This window comes from Biomphalaria glabrata, chromosome 16, assembly GCF_947242115.1.
Source record: "Biomphalaria glabrata chromosome 16, xgBioGlab47.1, whole genome shotgun sequence".
Taxonomy (NCBI): Eukaryota; Metazoa; Mollusca; class Gastropoda; family Planorbidae; genus Biomphalaria; species Biomphalaria glabrata.
Window position 1 is genome coordinate 30,825,944 of NC_074726.1, and position 17,544 is coordinate 30,843,487.

The window sequence follows — 17,544 nt, forward strand, 5'->3', positions numbered from 1 at the left end:
CTGATTTCTGAAAACCAGTGATTTGGCATAATTTAAGTCATTGGTTAATATGCATGACTAAATGCATGACGCGTAGGACGTAATCATCTTCTTTTTTGAAGTAACGTCTGAATTATATAAGTTGATGAGCCACATTTAGCCTTAATCTCTCGATTTCAGCAGGATTTTTGTCAGGGCGTTGTGTCCACCTGAAAATCCATATTTGCATAAGAACAGCCAACAGTTAAAGCACACACACACACACAAAATGCGTTTAATAAGCACGCAGTAAAAAAAAAAATCTGTAGCGACAGTCACATTTTCTTACAGAAGTCCTAGGCTACTTTTCTAATTTTGCTATTGAAACATTATTGAAATGGATGACTGCCTATAGTCGCCTGGTATACGCTATGGCTGCTTGGTCGTGCGGTTTACGCGCTGGACTGTCTCGGTGAACCCGGATTCGAACCGCGCCACCGCCATCCCGCGCCCTCATGCAGGAGGCATGGGCTAGGATTTAATATCTGTGATTTTGAAATAACATCGCAAACATGTGAAACTAATTAAACAAACATCCAACTATTTTTATTTGTTTTGACCAGTTCCCACTTGATAGGTACTTTGCTTAGCAATGCTTAGTCAGACACACTCTCCTGTTCCAATGAAACTCTCTAATAGCTTTAAATCAGTTTTAGTTGATATTTTAAGCAGTGTGTTATTGATACCTATAATATATTGGCGCCCGCTGCTTTCCGGCGCTCGGTGGAGCTCTGTCAATGTTTTAATTTTTTTTTTAGATATCTAATTAAATTTGTGTGAAAAGTTTGTGAAATTTCACATGCATGATTTTTTTATATTAAATCCAATATTTATTTAATGAAAAAAAAAAAAAAACAACAAACAACTCTTTGATATTGTTTACTTCATCAGACTATTTTACAGTCGAATGGTCTCGTTGCTGTACACACCAAATAACCTAAAAAAAAAAAAAAAAAGTTAGCTACGAGCTTAATCGCTTATTTAACACGGATTAATGACCTGAGCCCTCATAACCCATTGTCCAAAGTTCCTTTCATTTATTTGAGTTTTATTAAATTAGCAAGTCCTAAATATTCTTTTTAATTAGAACTAAATCCTGATCTATCTAGATCTATCATCTATATAGATCTAAGCCACGCATCTGATTTTAGTAGGTAAGTATAAAATAAATATATAGGCCCACGTCTTCGCAGCCACGATAAAAAAAAATATGTGTTTATCTTTATTAATTTTAATAATCTTAATCTTAAAAATCGTCTGTGCCTGCCTATCTTGACTAGATCTAGACTATTTTAGCTATATTTTATAAGATAAGATCTCTATGGATCCATTGCAATCTTGATATCAGAAAATAAGAGAAATTACGATTGTAAACACTAAAACAGCACGTGACTATGACCTTTGCCTTTGTCACCATTGAAGCGCGTGTTGACTTTCATAGAGACGTCATGTGCTACTTGAGCTAGACACTGGTAGATCTATTGTGTAGTAGACATTCACATTGCTTTGTATAGCTTGAGCTTAGGGTGTAACTAGAGCACAGCACCCACCACAACTCACCAATCCGGCGCCACTACGTGACCTATTTCCGCTTTTCTTTTCTTTTCTTTTCTTACAGACACTTTCACGGATTATTTCTGGATCTACAGATCTACTTCTATGAGAAAAAGCATGTTATGATTCTTATTTCATTGTTTGGCGGTATTAAAAGTAGATCTATGTCTAGTCTAGATCATACCTTTATTAAATAATTCGTTAATGAGGATTAACCTAATGTTTAAATGAAATAAATGTGTATTGTCGGAGTACAACAAAGAAATGTGTCTTCCTTTCCATCGTACGTCACATCGTGATCATGCCATCAGGCGGGATCTGGCCACTGTCTTGCTTCTAAACTTCAGTAAAGTCTAGAATTCCAAAGGATAACTAAAGAAAAAAAAAAGCTCTGGATACCAAGTGTATGTTGAGTGACGCACTATGGATAGACTCTTCAGTCTAGATCTACTTTGATCTCATTCATGATCTGGTCAACGTCAAACTAGACCAGTCATTGAGTCATCACTGACATATCACTAATATTTAGTAATATCAGGGCAGGGCAGAAGAATATTTCAACCAACCTGAACTTGAACCTAATTGATTCTTGAATTTATAAAATGTAAGTAATTTTAGATGTAGAAAATGAAATCTATTCTAGTCTAGTCCTAGATCTAGTGAATCTAGTCTATTACTATTAGATGATAGACACTAATCACTAGATCTATGACTATTTCTATTAGATCTATTCTAGATCTAGATTAGATTCTAGATTATTCTAGATCTATCTTCTATATAGTCTAAGTCTAGTCTAGAGTCTAGACACTCTATAGATCTAAATCTAGACTAGTCTAATTGTAATTTTTTTTTTTATTTAGTAAAGATAGATAACTAATAATATGATCTAGATTCTAGAATAATCTAGTCTAGAAGGGAAAAGATTGTCTCTCGAGATATAAAATGCCACGGAGTCTAGAGTCTATAATAAAATGATTATAATAATACTCATTAGTCATTAGTAAGATCTCTAGGTCTAGATCTTAGAATTAGATTAATTAGATCTAGATTCTAGAAGTAGAATTTATTAAATTACTATAATGAGTAATGATTGTACTACTCGATTTTACTAGATCTATATTAGTTACTACTAGAATACTAGATCTACTTACTAACTAATCTAGATTAGAAGAGATCTTTATAGATCTAGTTTATCTAGATTTTAGACTCTTTAGAGTTAATAAAGATCGAAGAATCAAACGACATTCCAGTTGGCATAATGCTTGACCAGGCAGCAATCATATTATAGATCTAGATCTATATAATATATATATAAATCAATTTCATTCTAAATTCATGATCATTTTTCTTTTAAAAACCATTTTGATTAGATTAGAGTACTAGACAGAAGTGTCTTCAAGTGTTTAGATATAAAATTTAATAAAGTATTACTCTAGTTTCATTCAAGATTCTTGAGAGGAAATCAAAGTGGACTTATCTTCAAGCTGGTGTTTCATTTTTAAGTTGTTTTATCAATAGTGTCATTTTATAATTTAAGATAATTGTTGCCATTGAGAGCTTTATTCTATATCGGAATATCAAAAACTTTTTATAGGTAGAAGACTAGAATCTCTAGATTAGAACTACACAATAACAATTTTAGAGCTAATAGATCAGTCATCAGATCTACATTTAAAAAGTGTTGATGGATTTCTTAGCTAGCAGACAGTTGTTGTTCTGGAATTAAACATTTTTAGGCATTATGGTCCTAACTTAATACAGAACTTCTGACCAATTTGAAAAAAATAAAAAATAACCTTAACTTATATTGACAAATTAAATATCTTTCCACTTCACACTACATGTATGTATACACACACATTTTATTAAATAAGATGTGAATATTTTTACTACATTATAATTGAATGTCAGCATGGTTGTGTGATTTGCGCTCAAAAGTCTGTTGCGCGGTAGTCTCAATGGTCCCGGGTTCAAACCCTGCATGCCGCCATCCTCTGTCGTCCTATTGGAGGCTGGTGCAAGGGTGTAATTATCTGAAGGGACACCAGAAACATATCAAATATTTTACTAACAAACATTTTTTAAACTCACTTTAAAAATACTACGTTTTCTTTACATACACATATAAGCTAAACACCTGAATGCTATTTATATAATATTATGCTCACAATGTTTAGATCAAAGTTTATCTCTTGTCACAATCACAACTTAGTGTATTCTAAAGTCAAAGTTTGAGATTCTCTATTTGTAGTAAAATCACTAAATTTAGAGACTTTTCAGGACAGAAGAATAAAAAGTAACTAGTAGCTATAATACATTTAAAGCACTAAACCATAACTTACATATATAGAAAAACAAAATCCAATAAAATACTCAGAAAGACTGAAAGATAGAGGCACATTCCTTATTCTGTATGCTAGAACAAATTCATACAAGTGCTCCTTCTTCCCTAGTGCCATTAGAGAATGGAATGGGTGAAGTCATTGATTAACATGGTCTATAATATATAATATTAAGGATTCGTCATTTTTTGCTTTGAGCTTGCCACAATAAGGTTTTATAAGTCTCTTGCAAGTTGTGCTAATATGCGCCATTATTTGTTGCGAATGTTTTTGTGAAAGTATGTGAAATGATGAGACGTAATAAATCAATAGTTTTCAATGTTTACTCATATCAACATGAAGTCTCTTAATTAATTTATGTTATTTATTCTCTGTAGAAACAGAACACAGGTTTTATGAAATAAATGACACGCTGTTTTAGACACCACAAACTGTTTGTTTCCCTAATTAGCCCTGCAGTGTGTACCTAGTGCCAGACTCTAACTAGCTGCTTCAGGGTTTAAATGGTTTGACATTTATTGAATCTGCCAGTGCTGTCATTTATGTCAAGCCTGTGGGAAGTAAAGGGAGACCAGAATGGCAACTTGACATCTAGATGCATGGCTAGTCTTATGTCACTCATGATTGAAGAACCATAGATAATAATGAAAAAGATGTTGGACTATGTCAAAAAAAAATTAAAAGTTTAAACTTCCAGAAATGAATATTTAGTTTGTCATTCTGAAAGTTGTATTTAGGTCAGAGGAACCCTTTGCATCTTCACTGAATTGTAAAAATAGATTACATACAAGCACTGGACTGATTGTAAAAATAGATTACATACAAGCACTGGACTGATTGTAAAAATAGATTACATACAAGCAGTGGATTGATTGTAAAAATAGATTACATACAAGCACTGGATTGATTGTAAAAATAGATTACATACAAGCACTGAATTGATTGTAAAAATAGATTACATACAAGCACTGGATTGATTGTAAAAATAGATTACATACAAGCACTGGATTGATTGTAAAAATAGATTACATACAAGCACTGGACTGATTGTGAAAATAGATTACATACAAGCACTGGACTGATTGTAAAAATAGATTGGGACGGGCTAATACGCATATCAAGTAAAGAAGGAGTCAGAACTGGCCAGGGATATCCAACATAAATTTAGCACAATATGTCTGTAATGGGTGTCAGAAGTAAAATGCTTTGGTACAGCTTTTTTTTTACGCAAAAAAGTCCTCAGCATGACATTGACAGCGTTGAGAATTTTGACTGTTCGTCATATTAAAGCAGAGAAATGTCTTCTTCGAAAAAGTTTTAGTTGATATTGTTGCAGCCATTTAAAAGGTCCTAATCAGAAGATGAAACTTAAAATAGTTTAAATTTTTGAAACACTGGTAATTAAGCCATTTTACTTTGTTGAACAAACATAGATTTATAAACTCCAATGAAATTAAATATTTTTGTCCCTTGAAAAAAATTGAACTCCCTCATCCTCTTTTTTTTGTCAAAGGAGTTGCGAGCCCCCACAGTTTGAGAAATGCTGGGATAGAGGGCGGGAGCTAAGGAAGGTATTTTATCTTTATGGGCTACAACTGAGGCACAAAATGTATAATGTACATGCTCATGTGGCAACAATGTATGAAGCACTGCAAAAGTATTTTTTATTTAGGCTAAAACCCAATTAACAGGATCTAACTTTTGGAAGATAGTTCCCTCTCACATTGTTATGTAACAAGAGACAAAAGTCAATATATATTATATTATCGACTACAAAAGATGACCAAAGAAGAGTGCATGAGTGTAAAGAGTTGTAGTTGGCTACCCTTTTTTTTATAGTAAATAACTTTAGATTTTTGACGTACTTGTCATTGGGGCTGACTCAAAAGACATTGTTAGGTTTGTGACATTCAAAATGTCAGGAAAAAATAACTCTCTAGATGAAGCAAACATAATTCTAGTGTACACACTTGACTATAGATATAGCAGCATGGTCGTGGGCGGAGAGCCTTTTCAAAACATAGTGACCTTTTTCTTTTGCATGACCTGTCCACCATAGTCTGCTAGACTAGACAGGTTCACCTGTCCACCATAGTCCGCCAGACTAGACAGGTTCACCTGTCATTCTGAAGAACAGTTAAATCTCCAACTAAAACAATGCACATGTAGGAAATGAAAATGAATTTAAATTTTAATGATGTATATATATATGTTTTGTTTCTATATTTGTAATTATTTGTAAAAGATTCTCTGTTAACTACAATTAAACATTTCACATTTTCCAGCGTGTCCATAAGGGCTGCTTGTAAGCTTTAGCACTGTTCCAAAAAGATGTTTTGTTTACATATATATATATATATATATATATATATATATATATATATATATATATATATATATATATATATATATATATATATATATATATATATATAATATAAAGCTTTCAACTTCAGTGTAGATGTATGTAGAAACACAAATATCTTGAACAATTGAAACAAAATATTTTGACTCACTTTTAAACTACATTAAACACACATCCTTCCTTCTTGCAGTCTCCGCTGGAACTCCAACTTTCGTTCCCCAATTTATAACCTTAACTTGCTTATTGTTACATTAGAATCTGTTCAGCCATTTACTTATTGTTACACTAGAATCTGTTCAGCCATTTTGAGTATACATACAAACCTATAAAACTAATGGACACGAATATGGGATCCTATTATTAGTTGGGTTATAATAGATTTGACAAAGGTGTGATAGAGAATGTGGTTGTTGAGCTATGGGCTATGAGATATATGGATATTTACTATTTCTCTTTTTCTAGAAAGTACCCAAATCTTCCTCAAAAAGTAAAATAAAGTTGTTCTGCTGAAAGTAAAATAAAGTTGTTCTGCTGGCCACACATTACCCCTCATACATAGTGGCCACTGCAGCTGGGTAATCATCTTCTTATGTACTTTTAAGGTCTAAAAAAGAGATTTCAACTTTTTGAAGTTCACTGAAACTGAAATTTTCTTTTAGCACTTTCTGATAGAGAAAGCTAATTATTTGGAAAAGATTCTCTGTTAACTACAATAAAACATTTCACATTTTACAGGGTGTGCTTCAGGGCTGCTTGTAAGCTTTTGTACTGTTCCAAAAAGATGTTTTGTTTTTATTATGAATAAGTGCTATGTCTCTGTAGATTGCTTGTGTTAAACAAGTGATCAATGCATCAAATGTAACCATTGATAAGACACATCAATGTGGCCCACTCAGAGGCAACAGTAATTATATTATAACATTAGACTGTTCAGAGTCCTATCTCATAAACACATAAATGTTAAAAGCCTTGGTACCAATCCATTAGAGAAAAAAATGAGAGCCCTAACATGGGTAATATAACATTAGTAAAAACAAAGACAATTTTCCTTTAAAACAATTTCATTTTGGCATAAGATTTGTCAATGCTCTTTCTATGTTGTTACTTTGCTTTTAACGCCTATGCTGTTTGTGGGTTGTTTTGTTCAGTATATCTCTATTCTCATTCTATTTTGTTTGTCAATTCTTCTTGTCTTTTAACACATTACATTTTATTCACAGGGTTTTCGCCTTGTACAGTTTCGCCAGCTGGTCCAGGCTACAGAGCTCCAAAGATGATGACTGGGCTGACAGGATCAGTCACCTCTGGACTGTTGTGCTACTGGCGTTCTTCACCATCCTGGTCAGTTCAGCCCAGTATGTCGGAGACCCCATACAATGTTGGTGTCCAGCACAGTTTACTGGTCAGTAATTCAAATTATATATATGTAAACGCTAACTTGACAAAATGCTAGCCTCTTTTTACATATATATATATATATATATATATATATATATATATATAAAGAGAGAGAGCACTTTTTTGTGTAGGAATTAGGAATTTGTTTTGTAATTAGAGGAAGTTTTGACTTCGAGACAATGACGCAACTAGTAAAAACTAGACTAGATTTTTAAAGAATAGCGAAAGATAAACCGATGTAAACAGACTACTCTTGACAGTTTTAGAGATAAGGAGCTTTTATGAAATGAACGTAGAGATAACTTGACGACATTTGACAGTTCCCGTTGATATATTAAACTTCTTGTTCAACATTCGCTATCAACATCAACTATCTTCTGTTGTTGGCCTTTCTCCTGTTATTGGATTTCGTTATTTGCGTGTTAACTCCATTTGGCTTAGCTGCATTAGACACAGCTGGGAAGGCCTATCAACTTGATGACCCTCTTCCCCCCCTGATTATATACAATGTTTTAGTTCTTTTTACAGAAACAGAGATCTGAAGCAAAGTATCAGGGTTGAAAATGGAATTAGATTTTAATGCAGTATCAGTTTTAATTGTTGCATCTATTCAAGTTTCTCCAGAAGAAACTATATAAAGACATGTATAATAGAATAATTGGCTTGGCAGATAATGATAGTAAATGCTTTATTGTTTTTTTATCTAGAAGAATGATTAGGAAATTATTTTCAAAATATTATTTTACAGTTCAACTAATTAACATGGCAGCTTGTCTTGTGGTACATACACTTTGGGTTGTCATCTCAATGGAATGTTCCCAGGTTCATATCCTACCTGCCGCCATTCTCTGCAATACTACTGGAGGTTTAAGCTAGGATTTAATAATCTGAAATTCCAAAAGAACATCTGAAACATATTAACCAAAACTTTCTTTTTTTCAGAGATGAATAAACATAGAGTTAACTTTGATTTACTTATTTTGGTAAAGTATAGCATCAAGGCAAAGAAGTTTTGCTTCAGTTAAAATGATACTTTTAAAAAAATTGAAAATAATTCAGATGTTGTTTGTCTCATTCATATTTATGTGGGTCATTTGGTCTCTAAAAAAATTTTAGTATCCATGACCAAGTTTGTTACTCTGTCCTCAGGTTCCTATGTCAGTTACACAAAGAGTGTCTGCTGGATCAGTAACACCTACTACATACCAATGGATGATAGTATCCCAGTTAACATCCATGAAAGACAGAAGAGAGAAATCAGCTACTACCAATGGGTGCCCATCATTCTTCTCTTTCAGGCTTTAATGTTCAAGGTCAGTGGTTCTCATTGATAGCACTTGAAACACATACAGTGTGTAGGAAATCTTTAAAGATTCCATAAAGTTGGTGTTGCTGGAAGAGGTAATGGCTATAAGTATTCCTCTAGCTTTGAAATGCTTCCAATGGCATGCATGTCAAATAGCCTCTGACAACCAGTCCTACTCCTGGCTTCACATTATATGCTCAGATATAGGGTCTGGTGGAACTGTCATCATTGACAGAAGAAAGTGCAAAGGCAAACTATTGATATCTAAACCAGTAAGATTTGAGCAGAGGGGACTCATTAGCTTTAGCTGGCTACCCACCTAGGAGAAGGAAAATATTTAATTGAAACTTCTGCTGTCATGGTAAAGGGAGTCAACCCTCAGAAAAAATCATGATCATGTGACCTATAGGCTGCGTGCAGTACACATTGCTACAGCCTGGCAGAGCCTGCGACATAGCTGACACCCAAATGCATGTCAGTTGCATAGAGTGGAGGGAATCGCTGCGTTGGTGACTTGGTTCTCAGCATAGTTAATGCTTTCATATCATTTCTATGAGATGATCCATAGTTGCTTTGCCGCTGAAAGAGAGCATAAAATCTATAAAGACATGGTGTATCTGTGCATTATCTGCTTAGACGCAATGTGTCATACTATATATGAGTGTATTCTGTTTAGACCTGTGTTTGGTGTCAGTATCAAGAGTAATCTAATGTCTGTTGCTAAAATAACGCTAGCCCAGTTGGCTGGTCACTCAGTACTGTTGTCCTCATGTTTAGACAAAGCTAGACATTCGATAGAAAGCTTGAAAATGTTAGAAACTAACACAATAATTGCTGGGGATCAGTGTTTATGTAGAAAACAAAAGGTCAAGATACTTATTAAATAAAATGTACTATTCAAATATTTGTGGAAAACTTGTTAGTTGAAAAAATGTCACATGATTCTTCTTCTTCTAGCCAGCTTTATTGCTGCTGAGCTGAGAGCTCTTTTGCAGAATGTGCCAAGGAAAAAAAGTGTGCTGTTTTCTTCAGTTGTTCAGCACTGCCGTACAGGGTGTTGGTTATGTTGGGCTGTAGTGGAAGTAGGGTCTGCCTAAGGTGGATTAGGGAGGGGCATTCAAAGAGGATATGGTTTACGGTTTCAAAGGGGTGGGCGCAGTGTCTGCAAAGGGGTAGTTGTGTGGAGTTTATTTTGTTCAGGTGGTAATTTAATAGTGGTGTGTCCTGTTCTTAGTTGGAAGATTGTAGATTGTTCTTTGCGGGGGAGGAAGTTAATACTGTCCAGTTTGTTAGGCGTAGTCATTTCTCTGTACATGGCATGTCAAATGATAAAAGTTAAAGTTATCAATTTGATAAAATATTTTCTTTAATGGACTAATTTACATTCAGGATAGCAATGCTAGATACAAGTATGACAATTTAATCCTAGTTAAATTATCAGTGAAAAGTGCACAACTAACTCTATAAAACATTGTCCTAAACCCTTGTGCAAAGAACATGATTCTAGAGCCCTTATATGCAGGAAGCATGATCTTAGAGCTCAACCTCAACTAAACAAAAATTGTCCAACATGGCTAATATAGGAGAGAAATGTTATAATTCTCTACTGGCTAGAAGCATGGTCCTGAAGTGCACTAAATCCTTGATTTTACTAACAAAAACCTGTGTCCAACAACACATATCTACTTTTCATACAGTCTTATTTAGACATAAAAATCTTTTAATATTTATAAATAAATTGTAAACTTTTTGTATGGGGTAGTCATTCCCTAATAGAGGTGTCTTGTTTGAGGTTGCTTTACATATGGGTTAGTCATCAAAGTTTTTAGGCTACATATAATACTTGTGGATATCTAAAATCTAGATATGGTTATTGAGATACTTTTTGATTTGATGTCTCAAATACTTCATAAATTTATTTTGTGTGGTGTGTGTTACTTTTTTAAAGATTTCTTTTTTTTTCTCCTCAGTTTCCTAACATGGTGTGGAAAATGTTGAATAGTACAGGAGGACTTAATGTGGACAGATTGGTGTCATTATCAGAGAGCACTCAAATAGGTAAACAAGAGGACAGGGAGAAAATGACTTACCAGGTGGCCAAGTACTTGGACCGCTGGTTGAAAGCTCACCGCCAGTATCATTATAATTTACTTGTTCGACTGCGTCAGCGCTTTTCAAATGTATTCTGCTTTTGGTTTGCCAAGAGGGACGGAAAATATTTGACTGGATTTTACCTGTTTGTCAAGTTCTTGTACGTGGCCAATGTCATATTCCAATTTTATATCCTCAACCACTTCCTGGCTATGAACTACAGCGTGTTTGGGCTGGAAGTCATTGAAGCTCTGGTCAAAGAAGGAAGCTACACAGACTCACCCCGCTTCCCCCGAGTCACTCTGTGTGACTTTGAGATACGCCAAATGGCCAACGTCCAGAGGTACACTGTCCAGTGCGTCCTTCCCATCAACCTCTTTAATGAAAAAATTTTCATTTTCTTGTGGTTTTGGTATCTGTTAGTGTCGGCAGTGACTGTCTTTAATTACTTGGCTTGGCTGTACCAGATTCTCCTGGGTGGCAACCGCTACAGGTATGTCAAAAAGTACCTCAAGCTGGGAGACAACATAAGAAACAAAACAGACGCCAAGTTGGCCAGAAAGTTTGCGGATGAATACCTGCGGGACGACGGAGTGTTTGTGTTGAAGATTGTTTCCAAAAATTCCTCAGAACTTGTCCTTAGTGACTTGATCAACCACTTGTGGCTTTTTTACATTGATAACCCACATACCACACTACCACACGAGAAGAGGCAGAGGGAAGCCAAGATGAATGGGAAGAATGCAGTGTCCACTCTTGAACTGGATATTGAAGAGTTGAGAGAACTTAACAACAAGTAGAACAAGTTTGGCAGAAAGCAAAATGTCCAAGTCAGTAAGTTTCTAAGTGATTTTTATTGAATTATTAATCAAACAGTCCCAACTATGACGAGATCCCAGAAACTTTTACCAGTTGTGAAAATCAATGTTGATTATGTTCACAAAGTGTTGAAGAGAAATATATTTTTTGATCCCCCTTCAAGCACATTTTACACTAACTGAAATCTGGCTATAGGTGAATTCTTTGACTTGTGCTATTTCTCCCTATAAAATGTTTTCTTAGCGAACCATTGTTACTGCTGGATTGAAACTCAGTTCCATTGACTAGCTCTGACATTTTTCATGTCATTTTATCCATCATTATACCTAAACACTTTACACAGTTGTGTTTCAAAAAAATTGTTTTTTGTTTTATATACTCAAGATTTTACAAATAACTTCTTTGGTTACTGAGTGAAAGCAAATATATGATTATGACTTGCGAAGTTCTTCGAGTCAGTGCATACAACTTTGTAAGAGTCAAGTTCTGTGTCATTGTTTGATATCGATGGAAGCTACACCCAGCATTCATTTTGTTAATAATATATTGAGAAAGTATATTATCTGTTTATGCGTTCTTTGACAAGTTTGTTTTTTAATGACCAGACCTTATATGGTAACATGGTCTCAACTAAACTGCATTGGTTGTTACTTCCCTTTAATTATTTTTTTTTTTTATGTTAACAATATATATGCAGGAAATGACATGCAACTGTCCTTTTTTTTAATCAGAGTGAAGATTGATACAATGAATGAGTTTTAGTGTCTTTTATATTAAGACTGATATAATGAATGAGTTTTAGTGTCTTTTATATTAAGTCTGTTGCAATTTTTCTTTTTCGTGTTTTAGAAAACCAACAGCCAAAATGTTGCCTTGACCTTGTGTAGTCATAAACATTTGAAGCCTTATTAATGCTACATTAGCTACAAGTTGACCTTTATATTTCAGTCTAAAAGTTCTGCTTTTATAAATAAGAAACAATACATATTATAGATACATTTCAGCAAATTTTGCCTTACATATAGCAATTGCCCTGTTGTGTTTATAATACTGGCCAGATTTTACCAACTTTTGCCTTGCATATAGCGATTGCCCTGTTGCGTTGATAAATAATATTGGCCAGATTTTATGACTGATGATATTCGTGCTACAAAGTGGCACATTCATTTTAAGATTATGCAGTCGTATGACCAGTTTTCAAGCAACTGTAGCCAAAATCTACTGGCGGTAGTTGCCATCACAACGAATTCAAATTTTTAAATGATATTTAAACAATTTTCATCAATCACTTTTGTAACACACTTTTACAAAAAATGTTTTTCATTTAAAAAGTATTTCATACTCAATGGTATTTTTTTCTTCTAGAGTTTGATTGTTATACAAGTCCCTAGCATTAACTGCGGCATTAATTTGTACATTTCTGATATGTGTATTTATATTTGGTCATTAATAAACTAACCATCTCTGTTCTATTCTGACACCACACTGCCTTAAGGATCATTGTGGTGTTCCTGATTGTTGAGAGTTGAGTCAATTTATTTCTATGTATGTTTACCATGTCTTCAAAAGACATTTTGTCAGTAAGCAATGACTCTTTGCTGACATTTTTTGAACAGATAATCAAAGAAACACTTCTATATGTGTGTCTGGTCTTCTAATGCTACTAATGGCAGCCTAATGTTGATAGAAGCCTACAGTTCTAGTATTCCATGAGTTGACTTGTTGATATGTTAGTGCCTGTGTATCATGTTGACCAACAATCTTCCAACTAGTTGACTGCTCTCTCTATCATTCCCATCTGTTTATAACACCATTATACAACCAAATACTTACAGCTACCACCTTTCCATTGTTTCCTTCTTGACCATTGTTACTTGTTTTCAATCATTGTTGTCAATATGTTTTATAAAGGCACATTTACATTTAATTGTAACATTATTTTTAATGAGACTCTTGTTTTCACAGATTTATTGCAGGTCATTGTTAGTATTTTTGCAATACAATTGGGGTCCTAACCCAAACCAAGTGGCTTAGAAAGCTGAAATATTTTAGTTGTTGAGCCAGTCCACTGACTTCTGGAAAGCATTTTATTTAGTTTGGTGTGAGGCTAGTCATGGTACTTGAACCAGGGATCATTTAGTCAGCTATTTCCATAACATGTTGGAACCATTTTGTTCTAGTCAGTTGTGGAACTAGTCATTGAACTAAATGGGAACCATTTATTAAGTCAGAATAGTCCGAAGATTTCCATCACTTGCTGGTATTTAGTCAGTTGTGGAACTAGTCATTGAACTAAATGGGAACCATTTATTAAGTCAGAATAGTCCAAAGATTTCCATCACTTGCTGGTATTTAGTCAGTTGTGGAACTAGTCATTGAACTAAATGGGAACCATTTATTAAGTCAGAATAGTCCAAAGATTTCCATCACTTGCTGGTATTTAGTTGTTTGTCCAACTCATTCTGCTGGAAAGATTTGTAAAGTCAGTTGTCAGAATAATTAAATCTGTTGTGTGCATTTATATTTTGTTCTCTCTAATTTTTAAGTCATCTCAATATGAAACACAAAACTGTCTGCAAATCTTTTAGCATTTTGTATTGAAACTTTTTTTTTAAACATGTTTTTATATTTACTGTTGTTGTCTTATAAAATGTTTATTTCACATTTTTCTCTTATTTAATTTTGTGTCAAATAATATATAATTTTGTGTAATTTTGAAACAATGACTAACCTAAAAATTAATATAAAAAACGTGTATTCTCTTCTCTTGTACAGAACTATTAATTTTTATATACATTTAACTAGGCATTTACAAAATATTTTGCTTATATTCTTTTACCATGATATTTTGTTCAAGATGTTATATCAATTCTAGATTCAACGCACAACCAATTTATTTGTTCAGTGACATTGTTGTCATATTAAATTGGGTTTTTATATACAGATTATTGCATGTTGTATTTATATTCAGCTATTGTAAAAGCTTTGTTTTTTTAATTTTTATTTGTGCCAATAAATTTATTTCTATTGCAATAGATTATCACAGTAAGTAGATTTATTGCTGCATTAAACAACATTATTACTTGCGATCTACAAGGCAGTTGATGTAAAGGTTATCTATTTCTGTGGCCTATAGCTAACGAGGGTGTCATGTGGCCAGCACAACAACCAACCGCTTTTACTTTTACTTAACTAATGTCAGGTACCCTTTAGAGTTGGGTGGACTCATCTGGCACCCTAAACAGTGTTATTAGTTATAAATAAATTTTTAACTATATTTATATATATAGTTCGTCCATCGTGGTTCGATGATGACCACTTTGTCATCCAGGGGGCTGAGGGCTTTGCACTGGGGTTTTATGCCTCCTCATGTGGCTGGTGAGACCTATGTATTTAAAGATATGTAACTAGATCTACCTTTTATCTATATAAAAATGTGTTAATTTAAAAGATTTATATCTGTCAACTAGATTTATGACTGACTTCAGTTTAGGTTTATTTTTCTGTGTACATGGACTAATAGCTTCAGGGTTACTTGTGGTGTCTTACTGCTAGATTGTGGCTGGTATTCAGACAATGTGTATTTGTAGTTGACTTTATTGATAGATGTGTGTGTTTACTTAGAAGTACATCTTTTATCAGAAATTGTTCTTTTGGTATGTCAGTTATTAAGTTCTCTTAATTGGTGGAATAGTTTTATCAAGTTTGTTTGTCAGGTGAGGGACTTAAAGAATAAGAGATGTGAAAGGATAGGGTATTTTTTTTTTTTTTTTGTATATCATTTTTCTAAATTTATTTAAGTTAGACTGATTTATCCCCAAAGAGCTAATGGTTGGATTTAAAAGTTTTTGCCATTACATTATTACTATGTAGTACTCATTATTGGTCTTAACCTGACTTAATTACTTTGACTCCAATCAGAGAATAGGACAGCAACAGTACTTTGCCATCAGACTCTGTTCTGGGCAATGCCCCTTAGGTCCATGTCCATCCTGCCATCTTTGTTTCTTGGTCTGCAGATGTCCTCCATGTTCGCTTTGGTCTCCCACCCAGTGGGTTCCAGTCTAAAGCCTGTCTTACAATGTTGTCTGCTATTCTTCACATTGTGTGCCCAGCCCCATTTGATTTCTTGTTCTATTGGTGAGAGTGGCTTCCCATAGGCTCTAGTTTGAGATTTTGTTTGACCATCTGACACCAATTATATGTTGCAAACATTTGTTGGTAAATGCCTGGAACTTGTCTTTGTTGTTGAATGCTGCTATTACATTCTCTGCCTCACACAAAAGAACTGCTTCACATTGGTACTGAAGATTGGGATTTTATTGTATAGAGTTCAATCCATTGACCACTAGATTAGCCTATAGCCTTATTATTGGTGATCACTTTAAAAATCTCACATGGTGTCCTGGTTTTGAACAGACACAGTATTAGTTGTTGGGTTAGTTCTCATCTCGTCCTTAGCTTCACTGTGGACTTGTTTCCCCATAGCATACTTCACTAGTTGTAGGACTTTGCTTTGTTCTAATAACATTTCTTTGTTAATTGTCCCCCCTGGTCAAAATGGTTTTATTTTATTTGAATGAAAAGACAAAGATGTAAGATTCGACAGACTGGTCATTGTGTTCATAGTGTATTGTTGATGTATTCTGTAGTTTATAAAAGTCCCCCACCTCCCTCTATTTTTACTTATTTATTCTTCTAGTTTCTGATAATCTTGTAGTCTTTGTTGGTTCAGCTCTCTAATGGGACGACAACATGGCCTAGTGTCCAAACGAAAGGGCATTATTTGCAAGTCAATTTATGTCAAGTGATTAATTCAAAGTATTTTCAAATGAAATGATAATATTATTGTTCTTACTTGTTTTGATCAGAACCTTGGTGTATCAGTCAAACCTTGTTGTATCAAGTCAAACCTTGGTGTATCAAGTCAAACCTTGGTGTATCAGTCAAACCTTGTATCAAGTTAAACCTTGTTGTATCAAGTCAAACCTTGTTGTATCAGTCAAACCTTGTTGTCTTGAAGTAATTTTTATATGTAGCTGTAAATCCAGTCCAAGACTTAGATTGCGAGACATGGTCAATATTTTGTTGACAGTAACTCAGTACTGGTTGGCTTCTAGTCTTGGATAATATTAAGTTCAACTTGTACTAGTTGACTGTCTTGATATAGAATCTCTCCCTTAAATTTGTTGACTGTCTTGAATTCTCTCCCTTGTATTAGTTGACTGTCTTGATATAGAATCTCTCCCTTATATTAGTTGACTGTCTTGATATAGAATCTCTCCTTTATATTAGTTGACTGTCTTGATATAGAATCTCTCCTTTATATTAGTTGACTGTCTTGATATAGAATCTCTCCTTTATATTAGTTGATTGTCTTGATATAGAATCTCTCCCTTGCATTAATAATATACTATTTTATATTTAAAGTATCTTGAGAATACTAATATTTGTTTTTTATGCATTACTTTTTTACATGTTTAATTTTTTAAACATATATTAAAGGAAATGTATTTACATATTATAATATGTTTCTGATCATATTATTTTGCTTGATTTTTATGACATTGCATGCCAAATATTTTGTTTTAAATATATTTGTCAATAATTTCATCTCCTTGGGCAGATGTGAGTGTAAGTAGGTCAGACCT

The 17,544-nt window shown here is 33.8% G+C and overlaps 1 protein-coding gene across 1 annotated transcript; it reads left to right on the forward strand.

Annotated features, from left to right (window-relative positions):
* Positions 1 to 2,101: 2,101 nt before the first annotated feature.
* Positions 2,102 to 12,819, forward strand: LOC106069965 (innexin unc-9-like). Its single transcript, XM_056014614.1, has 4 exons — positions 2,102 to 2,176; positions 7,500 to 7,681; positions 8,827 to 8,990; positions 10,954 to 12,819. Coding segments are annotated over exons 1-4 (1,269 nt in total). The 5' UTR covers positions 2,102 to 2,174; the 3' UTR covers positions 11,875 to 12,819.
* The last annotated feature ends 4,725 nt before the right edge of the window (positions 12,820 to 17,544 follow it).

Coding starts and splice junctions, on each gene's coding strand:
- LOC106069965 (XM_056014614.1), top strand. Junction 7,682..8,826: donor GTGTCCAGCACAGTTTACTG/GTCAGTAATTCA, acceptor CTCTGTCCTCAG/GTTCCTATGTCAGTTACACA. Junction 8,991..10,953: donor TTCAGGCTTTAATGTTCAAG/GTCAGTGGTTCT, acceptor TTTTCTCCTCAG/TTTCCTAACATGGTGTGGAA.